The sequence below is a fragment of the Stegodyphus dumicola genome, chromosome 7 (assembly GCF_044657685.1).
Source record: "Stegodyphus dumicola isolate Sdum_Otavi_A_Nest chromosome 7, ASM4465768v1".
NCBI classification, from domain to species: Eukaryota; Metazoa; Arthropoda; class Arachnida; order Araneae; family Eresidae; genus Stegodyphus; species Stegodyphus dumicola.
The window spans coordinates 84,198,043-84,216,017 of NC_140774.1; the positions used below are offsets into that span (position 1 = coordinate 84,198,043).

The window sequence follows — 17,975 nt, forward strand, 5'->3', positions numbered from 1 at the left end:
ACATTATTTTTTATTCTTACATAATGAAATTTTGCTATTGTTTTACTTAGGACCATGGATTTGGATTAAGGCAATCATTCCGCCTGTCAACACTGGAGGGTACCCAACCTTTTGTTAACTTAATAGGGTTTGTATGAATAATCATAAAGAAAAATTTACAAACATTTAATGTAATAAACAGGGCATTATTATATTTGATGTAATCATTATGATATTATTTACAGTGCAGATAGGACTTTAGAAAGTATTTCTTTTACCCGTTTAGTGTACACTTTTTATCTAGTCATGCAAGTGCAATTTATAAGGCTGTAAGTACTTCCTTATTATTATTTTGGCACCTGTTATTTAAAAAGAACTAAAAGCTATTTTGGCAATAGGCTGTGGTAAATCTAAGCTCTTTACAAAGTGTCAGTATTACTCCTAATTATGGTCATTTACAGTCTACTTGACACAAGAAAAGCTTGCAGTCCATTAACAAAAAGGCTGTTGCTGCCAGTTAAATAATGGGAGCTGTAGTAATAAGGAAGTATCAAACCATATTGATACTGAATTAGAGAAGTGCAATTACTGGAAAAAAAATTAAACACTGAAATTTTTGTATCTTTCATTCCACTGGGTTTGTATAATTCTTAATGCACTGAATGCCACAACATTTTGGGTCTGCTCATGAAGAAGTGTATTTAAACAGCATTTATTAGTTGAATTTTCTTAATTGATTATTATAGTACCTGTTTTCTTAAATTTCTATTCATTAAAATGATATTTGCATAATGAAATTTTGATTTGAAAAATTAATATAAATTTGAAAAATTAATATAAAGTGTAACCTAATATATATCAAATGACAAAAAATTTCATGCCTAGATAAAGGTGGTTGTGCCACTCGGGGTTAAAAGTCCTTAGGTTTTTTTAAAAATAACTTTTGGTTCTTAGAAGTCCCTTAGGATCTTTAATTTTGTTTATATGATATTTCCATATAATTTCTGTGACTGATATTCTGATTGTGAATTGACATTTTGGATGAATGTAGAATTGAAGCCATGCGGCTTGCAATCGCTATTGCAAATTCAGATTGCAAACAACAAGAAACCATTAGCCCCCCTGGAATAAAAGTTTTGGATAAATCATTGTACTTACAGAATCAGTTCTCCGTGACATTACCACCTTCAAAATAGTCTCCTTCAGCATTCTCACACTTCAGCATTCCCACACTTTTGCATTGGGTGCTGACATAGCTGGTATGTATATATATATATATATATTTGTATATGTATATTGAAAGCAGATGAAATCCAGGTCTGGCAGCAAAAGCTAAAATTCTCAGCTAGTTTCCTAATGTCATTTACCTATAAGATGTGGGAATAAAGGAGATGTGGGAATAATTCAGATTGCAAACAACAAGAAACCATTAGCCCCCCTGGAATAAAAGTTTTGGATAAATCATTGTACTTACAGAATCAGTTCTCCGTGACATTATCACCTTCAAAATAGTCTCCTTCAGCATTCTCACACTTCAGCATTCCCACACTTTTGCATTGGGTGCTGACATAGCTGGTATGTATATATATATATATATTTGTATATGTATATTGAAAGCAGATGAAATCCAGGCCTGGCAGCAAAAGCTAAAATTCTCAGCTAGTTTCCTAATGTCATTTACCTATAAGATGTGGGAATAAAGGAGGTAAACATTATTAGCTGTAAGTTTCCAGTGAAACCATAATGGTCATTAACACTGATATGCAAGTTGGAAAAAATTAGTCATACTGTAAACAGATTTAGATCCAGGAAACTGAGAAGATAATTTTTTGTCTCTTTAAGTTTCTTAGAAATTTTGGAGGTTTTAGAAGGTTTTGGAAAGCCCTTCAGGAAATTCTTTGTTTTTGCCTGAAGCTCTTCAACTGAGGTAGGTAAAATGGCTTCCCTTTAAGCAAGATTTAACTTTAGAAGATAATAATAATAATAAAATGTTGCTTGGAGCCAATTCAGGTGAATAAGAAAGATACCCGGTCACAGTAATGTTTTTGCTGGTCAGAAACTGCTTGACTGATAGGGGCTGTGTGAGCAGATGCATTGTTCTGGTGCAACAGCCATCCATCACTCCACAACTGTAGCCTATTTTCCCTAATTTTTTTGATGAAATCTTTTTAGTACTTCAGTGTAGTAGTATTGATTAAAAGTCTGACCACTAGGAACCCACTCAATCATTACACTTCCATTAATGCCGAAGAAGACAATTAACAATTGTCTTGAATTTTGATTTTGACATGCATGCTTTGTCCCTTCACCCTGAAAAACTGCTTATGCCATTCAAACACACGTGCACGGAACAAAGTTTCATCTCCATAAGCCTCAGTTAACATTTGAAATGTTCTTGTGGCTGATTTCTTATGTTTCACAAGAAACTTGATGTTGATTTGTTGTTCGGTTTTAACATTAGGCATTTTTTCTGGCAGAATGCCATTGCATATGTACACTCAATGATGCAGTACTCCCAACTAGTGTGATCGGTTAAGTCAAAACTGGCCGCATGGATAGAGAAGGTGTTAGGGATGATGTTACCAAAACAGTTGTTGTGAACTCCACTCTTTTTTTCAAGCTACGCATTTATTGTGTGAGCAACTACTGTATATTTCGGCATATAACGCGCACTTTTAACACCAAAAAATAGGATAAAAATTTATTGGTTCCATGTTATATACCAGATATAAAAATGACAGATTAAAAATACGGAAAAAATCAGCATACAAAAGTTACACTTTACGGGTACTTATGCTGTTTATTTAAAATAAATGACATAACTTTTGAATTTAAAAACGTTTCATTATAGGTTAACATGAAAAGTTTGTCATGTTAGTCTTCTATTATATCTTCAGGTACATCATTGATTTCTGTTTCATTTTCACTGTCACTGTAACTCTGATCCATAAATAAATAATCATCATCCGTTCCATCTTTCACCAACACCAAACATCCTTGCTGCAGCATGATTTCCATTTTCTTTCGCAAACGGAATGACTTTGCATTTGAAACCAGCACTGTGTTCTTTTATTTGGCAGGAGCCATATTTACTACTAAATGGAATGCTATATCAATTGTATTTTAACTAAAATCTTTGATGTTCACTTCAAAATCATGGCTTCAACAGAAACCACAGAAAGAGAATTATCTGAATCATGATTCTGCGAATTCTTTCAGGTTGGAAATGCAGTCTTACTCAAAATTATATTCCTCTTCTCTCGAAAACCTACAATGACATTCTTTTGGACACTTGCACTGAATACAGTACATCTGCTTTGCAGGTATATTTACTCTCTTAAGCGTTTAACCCACACAAATATTGTCCCCCTAATCACTTGTCAGTTCGGTATAGCATTGTTTGAAAGGCTAGGACAAATCTTCAAATAAGTAACCTCAAAAGATAAGAACATTGCACATGTATCTTTTAGGTTTCTCTGTAAAGTATTGGGTGTGCATTATACGGCAAATATTAAAAAAATTAAAATGAAAAATGAAAAAATATAAGTAAAAATTGTAGATGGGCATAGAGCTTCGTTCAGACGGGGGCGTAAAGGGCATAAGTGCTTAAAGCCGAGCTCCGTTGCCAAGGAAACCAGTCTGTGCAACGTCACAAAATCTGGTTTAGGCCTCGTGGTATAGGGTTCAAAGTTTTCAACTTTACGCTGAGTTTGGGATAAGCGTTGACCAATCAGAGCGAAGCTAAAACGAAGCGGCGTTCTACAGAAGATTTCGCTTTCACAAAACAAGCAGAGTGAACGCGGAAATCAATCGAGCAGGAGAACAGCACAGGAAAGATGTAGACACATCCACGCATGCGCCAATTTAGCTTCTCTCATTGGCCACGGCTTACACCCCGTTCTCGCAAGTGTGAACGGAATTCCCGTATTTTATACCCTTATGACTATGCCTCTATGCCCTTTACGCCACTGTCTGAACGCAGCCTTATAAGCCCAAAAATATGGTAATTATTGCAGTGGGATTATTATTGTGGACTTTTTCACATGCGCTTTCATCCAGTGGGCTTTTAATCAAGGAACCAATTTTTTTTTTCCCCCTATTCTGCACGTATTTCTGAAATTGTTATTTTACAAGATCTGTTGAGGATTGAAATAACAAAAAAGTATACCAAAATTTTGATACTTTATTTTTTTTTTCTGTTGCAGGTTCTTAGAAAGTTTTGTAATTGTTCAATGTTTTGAATTAGATTGGTTTTATAAGTGTAAAGAGAGCCAAATGTAAGTATCAATATATTTCATATCTGGTCATCTTTTCATCTTGTTCTTTTTGTATGTGACTTTTTATTTAAATGTGAAATTTTTGTCCCAGAAATAACTGAAATGACAACACTGCAAACAAATGTTTTATAATTACTTGCTATTAGACCTTGTGAGCTTGGGATTTTTTACCCTTATTTTTTCAAGTGGTATTTGTCTGACTAGAGTGGTTTATCCTTTTGTGATTTGCAATCACAAAAAACAAAAAAATGTTCACGAGATATTTTTTAAAGAAATTTACATTTGTTGCTATCATTCTTATCTTTTGGCAAGCTTTTAAAGATGGTACTTTGAGTAAATCACAATGAGTGGTTTTCCAAGTTAAAACATAGTGACATATCAAATGAAGATTGCAACATCTTAAACAGTATCATAACTTATATCTTGCATTTCATCTTCTGAATTTTAAAAAAGATAATTAATCCTTATGAGAAATATGTGTTTCTTAATATTTGAAATCTGGAAGAAAAGAGGTGTATTTTATTTTCGTCATGTGTAATGAAATTGAAATTAGGATGCTTATGTGTCCAAGAATCAAGAAATTAGGATGCTTATGCATCCAAGAACTCCAGTTGGTAATAGCTTGCCAATAAATATGCTTGTCTGTTCCATTTTACCACCTTTGCCATCTTTTAATTATGTGCTTAGTTATATTTCAGTTTTTTTATGTGTTTCATACTTGTTAGTTCTTTAATGGGCCTCTGGGTTTTGAAAATTATTTCATTTCTTCAAAACTATGGAATATTGTTGAACAGTCGAGAAAGTTCTGATTCACATAAAAGAAAATTATATAGCATAAAGAAAATATATTATGAAAGTATAACATTGAATTTAATGAGCATGAAACTGAGTACATTTATGAAATTGAATAATTAATGTGTTTTAATGTCTCTGGGGATGTGTATAAGTTTAAGGGCAGTGTGACCTGGTGTCACAACTGTTAGTATTTCTACCATTTTTCTGAGCAATGCAAGCTAGCCCTAAATGTGGGAAATGTTCTCTGCCTCACAAACGTTATAATGCGATGCAAAATGCTGAAAAAATTTGCTGAATTCAAAATTTACTTGCTGTAGTTGTGGAGTCACATGCCATAGACTATAGAAAATATCCAAGGATTCCTGCTAATATTAAGAGGAAACACTCTGACAGGACAAATGTCTCACAAACTGAAAACCTTCAGTTACATAATGAACCTCAAGGCTGGCCTGAAAGTCGATTATATCAGAAACCTGTCTTAAAGAGACAGGGATTTCTGCTCAACACCAAAATAATAAAACAACTTTAAAAAACTGGAACACATCTGTATGCTTATTAAGAATGATCCATCTTTGGGAAAATGTTTAAGAAGTTCGAAGTACTGCAACCAGAAATCTTCACCAAAAAAGTATTCAAAAGTAGCTCAGAAAGCTTATTCAGTGCTTGCAATGACTTCTTTAAGATAATTAAAGAAGTTATTTCTACATTTTTAAAATTCTCCATATTAGATATTCTCAACTTCTCAGGATGGATAAAGGAAATTAGACAGATCAAGGAACCTATAGATAAATTATTTGTGGTATTCAATATTTTTGATAAAATTTTAGTAGCCACTTTTCCAGTAATGGAAGAAATTAATCTTCTGTGTACATATTTATTTGTAATTTTGTACCCTGTTTTTCATAAATGCTTTTTTACTCTGACCTTTAATCTTTTTTTATGAGCCTTGTTCTGGTATCGTTGGTTATAACATGTTTTGTATCTGTAGTTTAAAGTTCAGGACTATTTTTAGTGTTTTGTTTGCTTTATGCCTTAATAGCTTTCGTACTGTTTTAAAAGTTGTTATTCCATGTGCTGTTTATAGACATTGTCACCCACTCGACAAATATTCATGCTTTCTTTGAGAGAAAACAATAGGCAGATATTATAGAGAGTTTTGTTTATTTTGAACTTTACAATATCATTCATAGCATCATACTGAATCAAAATGATATATTTGAAACTAACTTATTTCTCAATGGAGAAGTTCCCATACCAGGTACTCTAATGTTACACCGCTCACAGTAAGCATAGAAGGAAATTATGTACCATAAAGAAAATGTAGTATGAAAGTACAACATTGAAAAATGTAGCAGAAGATAAGAGTATGAGTAAGAAATTAGTTTAAAATAAACAGAACCACATTTTCCATAACTATAAGATTTTTGTTACTTTGATCACTGCCAAAATTTCCTTGATGTTAATTGAAGTTCTTGGTAGCAGTTAAGATTCAAGTACCAAAATTTGTTTTTGTGTGCTTTCTGTAAAATTATAATGCATGCAAGTTATTTTGTTATTAATAAGATTGCTATTTATTCAAGCATTAATGAGTACACGTGAAATACACTATTGCATTATTAAAAAAATCATACATAAACCTGATCAATAATAAAATACTATTGATAACATGCTAAATATTTCTTAATTTTGTTTTTTGATGATGTACCTGTTATGTGCTTGCTTTTTCAGCTGTGCGCTCCATGTTAAAATTATGGAGATAGCAATAGTTTAAGAAAACATGGTGAACTTGCACAAAAATACTGGAGAACTTAAATGAATCAGTGGCCTCATAACCAAATTTTAAGCATTTGCAACCTATCAGCAGCTAAGTGGTAAAACCTCAGCATGCCAGTATTTCAACGTAAATTCAAATTCTGGATAAGGTCCGGCTGCTTGGGAGTTTTCATGATTTTTTTCATGTGTAATCTGAATATGGAAACAAATTTTCTTTAGAAAATTCTCCATAAAGACAACATTTCCTTACGCAGATAGTCCTTGCGTGATTTGCTGTAATTCAAATAACCTAACAGCATTTGCCAACAATTATGAAATTTATGGTAAGAACTTAACGGGTTACACTTGATCTGGTAATACTAATTTTAGTCCTGTAACTCTAACAGAAATGAGGTGAGTTATTGCTATGTCTGAGATAAACGATAGTCTTAAGAAGGTTATAATGAGGTTAAGAAGGTTTTTATTTAGACAGGACTTGGAACATAAGGGCACACTCTGGTGCTACAGTAACCACAATTTGTGATGATGAAAATAAATAGAACAGTCAAATTTAACACTTATAAGTACACATAAGTCAGTTTGACCGCTGGGTATTTTTAGGTTCTGATTTTGGCAACACTGGTTGAGCAAAGGAACTCAGGGAGTTTGTGAGCTTTACATTACACCAGTATGTAATACTCAGCACGTTTTCTGCTTTTGCAAAAGTTCTAGAATTGTAAAACATTTATTATCAACCATGTTTAATAATCTTTGTTATTTTAAATGTTCTTTAATTTTTTATTGCCTTACGATGTTTTTTAAGTAGTAAAATAGGTAAAAAAGCATTAAAAATGCATACCTGGTACCTTTGTTTTATTATTATATTTAATAATAAACATCTGTTCTTATAGGTGTTAAATTAAACATTGAACAATAGGCAAGGACTACACAATTAAATACTGTACTCAAAGTTGGCTCACTAACTCTAGCAGAGTGTCAGAATTAAAGTGTTGATGGCGAGAGATGACAAAGCCGAATAATGACAATTGCTACAGCTGGCAAAAACTAACCAAGTAGCACGTGCATTACGCAAGAAACACTGTGTCTTGAGTCCAAAAATCTCAGCTTAAATACTCACAACTAATTTGCATTCTGTTGAGGAATACAGAAAGGATAAGTTATAGTAAAGACTGAAATTATAATTGGCTAATTAACATAAGATACCCTGCAAAGGCTTGAGTTAACTAGTTGGCAATTCGGCTATTAAAATATAGGATTGAAACAAATTATTTACTGTATTTTTTTTCTAAAGTATTTCTTGTATTTCAAGACAGTTATCAAAGCTTTGTAGGAACTAAAACTAACTAACAAAGCTTTGTAGGATCAAAGCTAACTAACTAACTATCAAAGCTTTGTAGGACTTGTATTAAAACCTTAGATGTGTGTTAAAATAATTATCTCTCACTTACTTTTACTGTGAGCTTTATCAAATATTTATTCATTTAAATTTACACTTTAAAGTTGATTAACTGCTGTTTTTAGAAAAAGAGTTTATTAAAATTCTTGTATATATTAATTGTCTTTATTGAGATAGATAACTTATAGATTCAAGTACCAAGATCATATGATCATATGATTCAATACCAAGATCATATGATCATTCAGAATGCTATAATATAGAAGTGTGTGAAAAAATTCATATTTATTAAATATCACTGTTATTGAATTTAATTAAAAATTAAAATTTGGTAACAAAAAAAATTTTGAATGAATCATGCCATTTGAATCACTAAAGATTAAGAAAACTTGATATGATGGCAAATACCTATTAAATTCTGAAAATGTTGTTTGTTATTTAGGATTGGGGAGCATTACTTATTGAAAGATATGCAAGCTGTTAAAGTAAGTGTTTTATTATTATATTAAAATATTTATTTTTCTATTGTAGTTCTTCAGACAGGATTTCTCAAAGTATATATATATGGATAAGAAGTGTATTACATTTAAAAAATATAAAAGCTACTTTCTCCTTCCTTACCACCTGCTTTCATGGTGTAATTGGATAACATGTCCAGCTAGCAATTAAAAGCTCCAGTGTTCAAATCATGACAAGGGCATTGCACATTTTTCATGTCTGCTGTTTAAAAAACCTTAATAACTACTAGGAGCACCCGAACCTAAAAAGTAGAGGATGATATGTCACCACCAGGGTAGCCTCATCCCCACTCACCCTTTAAGAGGGGGAGTGTCTAAGGTATTTTCTCTTTTGTTATTGTGTGCCTTCATGTTGTAATTGGATAGCATGACCAGCTAGCAGTTGAGAGGTCTGGTGTTCAAATCCTGGTAAGGGCATTGCACATTTTTCACGTCTTTTGCTTCAAAACTACTTAATGCCTCTACATATAATTTAGTTATATGATAGTACATTTTTGCTAACAAGGTGGAAATTGGTGCCATTGGTATATGTTGTCATAAAATATGACTAGAGATAGGGATATCAACTCTAACAATATATATAGTTAAAATTATAGGGAAAGAATATATTGAAAAGAATGGCTATTTTGTTAAATTCAAAATAAATGCAAAAGCAAAGACAAATGTGGAAATTGGCTAATAATGCATATAATCATTCCAATCAACAGTTTACAATGATTTATTTTTATTCGCATTGACAAAGTTCATCCAACATGAGCTCTTGATACCAGAACTAAATAAACTGAAGGGCAGGAAAGAAACCTGCAAACCTTAAAGCCAACATCTGCTTTGTAAATCTTTTGTCTTGTGGCACAATCTTACATCACACTCCATTTCGGTGTGTTAGCGGTAATAAAGCACAGTTGTATTTTCTTCCCCATTTTCTCGAATAAAGTCTCTATAATTGATTATGCTTTATCTTGTAAAAAGTTTATTCATGATTGTTTGTCTTTAAAGAAGAAAGCCAACTGAAAAGTTAAAGGCAAAATTGCTGGATTGATCATCTATTCTTCCTGTTTATTTGTAATAATTATGTTATAATTGCATAGCTAGGCATGAGGTGAAGTAAACTGTTGCATGAGCACACAATTGCGAATGATGTTCTTGTTAGCCAAAAAGTATGGGACAAATATATATATTTCATTGCATAATTTTTTGCATTTTAAAGACATGTAGGGTTACTATTGTAATTGGAAACTAAGCTAAAATCCTGCAGACTCTACTAGACAAGATAATGAGTTAACAGTATGTCTTAACCACTTGCGCTACAATTAAACTTCACGGTTGTAGTGCCGTGCACTACAATATAACAAGCGGTAAAGTGTCTCATTTACGCCGCGTCTGCGAGTGCAATCCAGAGCTGTAACTTGAGAAATAAACAATTTTTTAGAACTAAATATAGTGCACAGGACTTAAAAACTTAGCTGTTCTTGTTGCCTGTTTCATCAAATGTTGATGAACAAATCTATCCATAACTAACTTATTTGGGTTGTGACAGCAATTTTTTGCTATGCTAGCAAATCATGTGCTCATATATAAAAAAACACACTAAAAGCAAATGCTTCTGATAATTTATTATGTCTTTTCTTTTCTTTTCTTTTTTTTTTTTTTTTTTTATGTTTAAGCAAAAGAGGCTAGTTTTGGTTAGATCGTGCATGCATATTTGATAAACAAGATTGAGGATTGTGCGTGCACATTTGTTACTATATTGCAGAAGATGAACAAAAAAACAAAAAAAAAAAAAAAAAAAAAAAAAAAAAAGAAAGAAACATTCCGCTGCACTGGATAGAACAAGATAGTCTGCTGCGTCATTCAGTTTTATTTCTTAAATTTTTATATGATTTGGAAAGAAGATACACAAATCTTTTATAATTAAAGATGCAGTTTATTCACAAAATTTCAAATTAAATCATAAAATATCAAAGATGGATTCTGCAAGAAATAATTTATTATTTTTCGAGTATTAAAAAATAAAAAAGTTGCGGGTCCTTAGGCATTGCCTTATTTTATCTATCTATAGCTATGCTACTGGTCCTGTGCTGCACAGGCTTGCCAAAAATAATATTGGTCCCACTGCAACCAAAGTAGTGATAACGGTTTTCCAGTATAATGAGTTATTTTTGCTTTATTGCAACAAGTGTGTATATCATAGAGCAATAAAATATAGTCAGTGCTGTTAAAATTCCTTGGCAGCTGTATTTAAAAGTGATATTCTGGCTTTTTTGCTAGCCAATTACTTAACTTGCACATCGGGGGGGGGGAACTGAGTGAGGTTGTAGCTTATTTTGTTGAATGTTATAGTCTGTGACTATGTTGTGGGCATTTGAATTTTTATTGATTGTTATTGTTTAATTTAGATCACCACAAGTAGCACAAGTCATGCCTTTTATGTTCAGATTAAATAAAAAGGTTATTTTAATGCACTTGTGACTATTTAAGACATAGCTATGGCTCGCTGCCTTCTCTAGTAGAGTCTACAGGACTTAACTATAGTTTTCAGGTCAATAGGAACCCTACATCTTCAAATAAAGAAAACAATATTTTGAGATTTATGACTGGTAGTGACCAATCATAAATATTAATATTACAACCAATTTATGATTGGTAGCGAAAAATATTTAATAGTGTCATACTAAGTTTCATGTCTAATTGTTAAAAACAGAAAACCATGCATAATTGGATATGATCTTGTATAAATTACCTGCTGCTATTAAAACGGTAGAAATATTTCATGGAAGTAAATAAGGATATGAGATCAGAAAATTCTATTATCAGACAACAGTGTTGCCAATAGAATTTCTGAAATTAGGAACAACAAATTCAAGCAACTTATTATTAGACTTAAAAAGAAATCCCAAAATTTACAATTCAATTGGTTGAAACAACTAATATTTCAAAAATAGCTCAACTGTTTAAATATATGACAGATATATTTATAAAGAAAACGTTAATGAATAAATGTTTTCCCCCTTTTGGAAGAACATATTGGAAGGGAAGACTTATATAGTAAAGTTTACAATTCTTTTAAAATTGAAGTTTTAGAAAGGAAAAATTGCAATTGAGTATGCAAAGATAGTGTAAATGTGATGAAGGGTAGATCATTTGTTAAAACTGTTGGTAATGATAGTGTAACCTTTATGCACTACCTGATCCAACGTGAAGTCCTTCCAACAAAAAGAATTATAAATGAATCTGAATGATGTGTTTTTGGATGCTGTCAAAATTATAAAATTTACTAAAAGTTGGGGCCTCAACAGCTGTTTATTTTCAAATCTTTGTAACCACATGGACTACAAGTACAAAAATTTATTATAACATGCAGAAATAAGGAGGAAGGTTATTGTTTTTAAAATGTAAAATTATCATATTTTTTATTGAAAGAAAATCTCAGCTTGTCATTCTTTGTCCAAATAACTTCTGGCTATCAAATTTGTATTACTTATCTGATACTGAGAAACTAGAAGATCTCAGCTTGTTTCTGGATGGAAAAAATAACAATGTATTTATTTTGAATGATAAAATTTAAGGTGTCATTAAAACGGTAAGTATTTGGCAGAATAGGGTGTAAAATTATTCATTTAAAATGTTTTCAACTATTAATAATTTTATAATTGAAAAAAAAATTATAAATCTTTAATTACAAAAATTATTAATCACTTAGAAACCCTAGAAATAGTTTTGCAAATATTTGTGTCGCATTTTGACTTCAAAATATCTTGGATTCATAAACCACTTTTGATTGACATTAATGTGATTATTCAGCTGTCATGTAACCTCCAAAAGGAATTTGCTGAGCTGTTAAATGACTCAAACATAAAACTTAAGTTTCCATAAAAATCCTTGACCGAATTCTGTATCAGAGCTATAACTAAATTTCTTTACATTTCTAAAATGGCATAAAATGTCCTGTGTTTCAACATTACATGTGTAAAACGACTTTTTCAGCTTTAATTCTAATTAAATCAAAAAATCACTAGGCACATTCATCTTATTAAAATGTGATTTTCTTTTTCTTTCTTTTTAAAAACTTTTATATACTTGAAATAAAGACTAAAACTACTTCTTTTAATATGTGTATTATTTATCAAAGAAATAAATTATTTATGGGAAAATATTTATTTTTTATATCTTTATTTTAATGTCTAGGCTCATGAACAAATTTCTGATAAAAGGGCATCAAGAATGAAAAAAGCACTATTTTAGAGCCATCTGAAAGCTTTTTTAGTCCTTTACCTTCTGTTCTTAATATGAAATTTTCATCAGTTTCTCTTGTATTATATAGCATGGATATTAAAGGGTCAGAATTCATATAATGATGGTATAACGATTAGAACTCCTTTTTAATAAAGAAAGAGGCTTTCTTTATTATAAGATAAATCTGTAAATCTTAGTTATATTCAGTCATGCCCCATTTTATGAACTCTAGTTTTACTGAATTTTGGAATTAAGACATTTTTCACATAAAGGGGGGGGAATTGAAAGCTTGAAAGCTTGTTGTATCAATACCATTTTGAAGAGTACAATTCAAACTGACAAATTACTAGTAATACCTTATTTAACATATTACTTGAGGAAAAATTCATACTAATAATGATACTTTCCTTTACAAATGTTATGAATTACTACTAGGAACAAATTAGTTGGCAATGGTGGAATATATTCGCATTGTTGAAAGTTCTGAGTAATTATGGGAATTTTTTAGGTGTTATACTTTTTAATATTGAAAATCTGTTCGTTACATTTTATTTTCATTTGCAACTCTCTAAATAAATTATAGATATTTTTCTGTTATTAGATGCTGAATGATTCCATTTTAAACCTGGGCAGTAACCAGTCCCATGCGCCTATTTTGTTAGCTTGGTTAGCCATTGCACAAGGCTCGGAAGTGCAAGATATGATGATGCATTGTAATAAATTAGGCAAGCTTGCATTACATTTGGGTGTGTTTGAATATCTTGTGACAGCTTTGAGTGCATTTTCTGAGAAAGGGGTAAGCTTGTTTCTTTTTGTGTGAATATTTAGATTTTATAAATCTAGCTGTAAGCCAGCTAAACTTGTAAGTTATTAAATGTAAACTGTAAAAATTATTACAGATCAGTTTAATAATATCCTGAAATGCAAATGTTAGCAGTCTTTGATAATTTATTAATTGTGTATATATATATATATATATATATATTAAGTCGATGTATTCTCTGAGCTTATTTTTTGTGCACTTATTTTCTGACTAGCAATAAGCTATTTTCCCCTTTAAATGTTTCCCCATTGCCTTTCAGTTTTCCTTACTTTTTGTTGTGCTCTGTATTTGTAATACGTTAAATTTTTAAAGTTGCAAAATAGAATGCACTGAATAATCTTTGATTTCCTTTGTGTACATTTTAAATTATTAGAAAAAGATTTTGTTTAGTACACTACCCAACATTGAAAATGCAATTTCAAGAAGGAGTGGCCTGAAAATTATACAAATTTCAGCGTAGACGGACGTCATTGAGTTATGCATGCGAATGATGTGAAATGCGCAGCTCTCCAGAGAACGTTGAAGAAGATATAAGGGAAGGAACCTGCAGAATGTTCAGTTTTCATGCCATTATTTCTGCTAGAAAAATCATCATAGAAAATTTTTTCTTGTCTCAGAGGACATGTGTAATAGCGAGCCAGGCAATCGTCAGCGGAGGCAGTTCCCGCAGATAAATGATTTTACGAAGGGTATGGTGATCAGACTGAGGAATTTGGTCCATACGGCAAATCTCAGCTGACACACACCTGAACATGTCCACAGTGCACTGGCTGTGGTGACGATGGCTGGAACAAGAAAATGTGGCAAGTTTGAGGAGTTAGGGTGCAGTCAGAGTGACATTAGCACGCGTGGATCGAAGCACCTGCCGACAAGTGGTGCAGTAAGCCACTTTTATCTCCATTCTGCTATATGTTCAAGATAGCCTTGGATGTTCCCATATTGACCGGAACCGTTTGCCCTCAATTGGTGGCTAGTGACCTGCACTCATAGCATCCATTAACCCTTTGCGGCTCAGTGTTCCACTACATGGAACACCCAAATTGAATCGCTTCTGAAATCTTTAAATTCAACCGTAAATAGATAAAAATGCCTTTATAATATACTTTGAACTTTTCTTTTTAAACAGTAGATAGCAGCATATCACAAAGAGACACAGAATTTTCATTCATTATGTGTTATTAAAATCCACTTTTTTCGAGTAATTTTCTCTATTTTTTTAATGATATAAAAATTTTTATTTGGAAAAAAATTTAGGCATAATTTTGCTGGCTGTACTCTAAATTATCTCTTCTATATTTTTTTTTAATCTTTCAGACAAAAACCATACGCAGAATCATTGAATAAACCTGGGTGTTCCATTAGCGGGAAGACTGTGCCTTTAGCGATCTCATGCTGTTACGAATCAGAGCATCTGTGCTTAGGAGAGAACATCCGTTGTTTATATTTTCTGTTTCCGTTGCTTTTGGGGGGGGGGAATGAATTCAAACAAAGCAGTATTGAGGGGTGAGGTGTGTTTTGTGTTATGAAAGCCCTAATATTGGCATCTTGAATTTTTTGGGAGTAGTTTTTAGGCGGGAATTTTATTAGTAGCTTGACACATCTTTACTTAGACCTGTGCGATTTTTTTGCTGTCACATTTTAGTCTCATTCCCATTTATTTTCAATAATTGTGTAGATATTTTTCGTGTATGCATATATTATAGGCTTGTTTTTCTTTATTGTTAATATTAATCATAGTTAATTTTTTATTAATTTTCCATAAATGGCGTGGAGAGGTCTAACTCTTTCCGAAAATTTGTAACTATTTTTGTATATAGGACTTGTGTATATAGATATTTATCTCATTTATCCCTATATATTCAAGAATATTCTGTATATCCAGGAAACCATGTATACAGCCATAATACAGAGTTTTTTCATTCTTATACAAACGCTTCTACTCATTTTCGTGCTTCACTGCAATGCTCGCTTAGTCGCACTTTTAAAAGATCTGGCGACGCAGTGTTCCACCTCTTGGAACACCCACAGAATTAAAACGGTAAGTGCAATTTTTACAAAATTTTACCTGTATACTCCTTTAGGACTAAATAGACTGCATACAACTTTTTTTGTTGAAATTCCGACATTAACGTATAGCGCGCCGCAAAGGGTTAAGAAGACTGCCGTTGAACCCACATCATAGACGCCAACATCTGCAATGGTGCTGAGCTCAAGTGAGGTGTACGATGGAATGACACAGGCCCAATCTGGCAGCATCATGGTTTAGGGGACAATTGCATACAATTCCAGGTCACCTGTAGTTCGTATTCAGGGCACTACGACGGGCCAACAATATGTGGATGATGTGCTTCGGCCGGTAACATTGCCTTACATTCAGGGCGTGCCCATTGCCCAACTACACACTGCTCACATCAGCCAACATGCTCTGCAAGATGTACAGATGTTTCCCTGGCCACAGTTCTCTCCTGATCTCTCACCATTCGAGCATATTTGGGATATGATTGGACTCCATTTGGAGACCTTGCCATTGCTGTGTTCGGAAGATGAACTGCAGCAAATGTTTGACAGAGAATGGAGAGACATTCCTGAGGACAACATCTGTAGTCTCATTGACTCTGTACCTAGACGTGTTGCTTCATGTATCTCCGTCCAATGTGCTCTACAACCCACTGAGCTGACACTGTTCTCACTCTGTTTTATGCATATCATTTCGAAATAAAGATCACTTATTATTCATTATCATCTCTCTCTGTTTGCCAAGTTTCATCTCTTTCTGGCCAATCCTTCTTGGTGTTGCATTCTCAATGTCGGATGGTGTATTTATTAAACATTATGATTTATACAAATATTCATTGACTTTTGATTTTGCTTTCATTGTAATATTAGTGGATAGTTTATTTTCATTTCTTCTGTATATATTTTTCAGAGATATTACCAGAATATATTCTTTAAACTCTATTTATATATGAATGCATCATAAAAGAACTGGAAAGGATTAATTTCTGTTTAGAACGGTATCTTTATTTTAATTATTATGTTGCTATAGACCAGTGATCACCAAATCATCAATTGCGAGCTAATAGTAGCTCACGGGGACATCTTCGGTAAATTTCGTTAACTATCTTCTGTTCTTTTGGTTGCCTAACTTTGATTCCTCCACTGAGCTGACGCTGACAAGAAGACACTGGTGCAGTGGAGTTGGAACTGATTGATTTTCAAAATGATTTATCTGTAAAATCATTTTCTTTGAGCTGTGAAAATGCTTAGCCTCTTGTTCCTTAAGAAAAGTATCCAGTTTTGGTCCAGTCAAAATGAAGGCAATGTTCAGCTCTACATATCTGTGTGAGATTTCTTTTTTCTAGTATGTAATTTATGAAAAATAAGCACAGAAACAGACTCACTGATGAATACTTGGACAACTGTTTTTAAATGGCAGCCACTGCCTACTCTCCCAACATTAATAAAGTTGTTGTTGATGACAAAAAAGAATTCCATCCTCCTCATTAATGTTAATCAGTCTGATAAAAAAATCTGTTATTACATTTGTTATTTATTGCTAACTATTCAGTTTTTTTTTTTTTTTTTTTTATTTACACATAGACTCCAACTACTACGGATTCTCCGTAGTTTCTACGGAAATTCATGAAAAACTACGAGCTACGAAAAGTATGGAAAAAACTACGGATTTTACAGAAACAAGAGCAGGAGAACCAGTACGCAAAACGGAACCAACTAATTCATCCGATGATTGGCTGAATACTTGTGTTATCATATATCACGTGTTGAGTGCGTTCCTAGTTTTGAAGAATTAGCCAATCGTAGATCAGTAACTCCAACCGTTAACGACTTATCAATAGTTCCACCCAATTGTCTGTCTCCCAGGTTCCTTGCTGATGCGTGTTTAGGCTGCATTCGGCTGCATTGTGTAGTTTACGGCGAGAGCTTAGCGTGTGTCTTGTGAACTGTGAATCAGGTGAAAGATTTTTAATCATAATGCTGCCTCGAACGAAGAAGCCAAAATTATCAAAGCAGAAGTTTAAAGATTCATATTCTTCAGAATTTCCATGCATTAAAGCGTCCGAAATTTCTGTGAATCACGCACACTGCAGTGTATGCAACAAAGACTTCTCAGTTGCTCATGGCGGAAAAGATGACTGTAAACGGCATGTGTTTTCTCAAAA

General features: G+C 32.6%; 1 protein-coding gene across 4 annotated transcripts in view; it reads left to right on the forward strand.

Moving 5' to 3' along the window:
- Nup188 (nuclear pore complex protein Nup188) overlaps positions 1-17,975 on the forward strand; it is a 281,814-nt gene that overhangs the window by 57,934 nt on the left and 205,905 nt on the right. For all 4 annotated transcript variants that reach the window (XR_015042153.1, XM_085820546.1, XM_085820547.1 and 1 more), the window contains exons 12-15: positions 51-127; positions 4,185-4,256; positions 8,663-8,705; positions 13,573-13,767. Coding sequence is in view for 3 of the 4 variants with exons in the window: in XM_085820546.1 (XP_085676672.1) it covers positions 51-127; positions 4,185-4,256; positions 8,663-8,705; positions 13,573-13,767 (387 nt within the window). In the remaining variant the exon portion in view is untranslated. The remainder of the gene's footprint in view (positions 1-50; positions 128-4,184; positions 4,257-8,662; positions 8,706-13,572; positions 13,768-17,975) is intronic.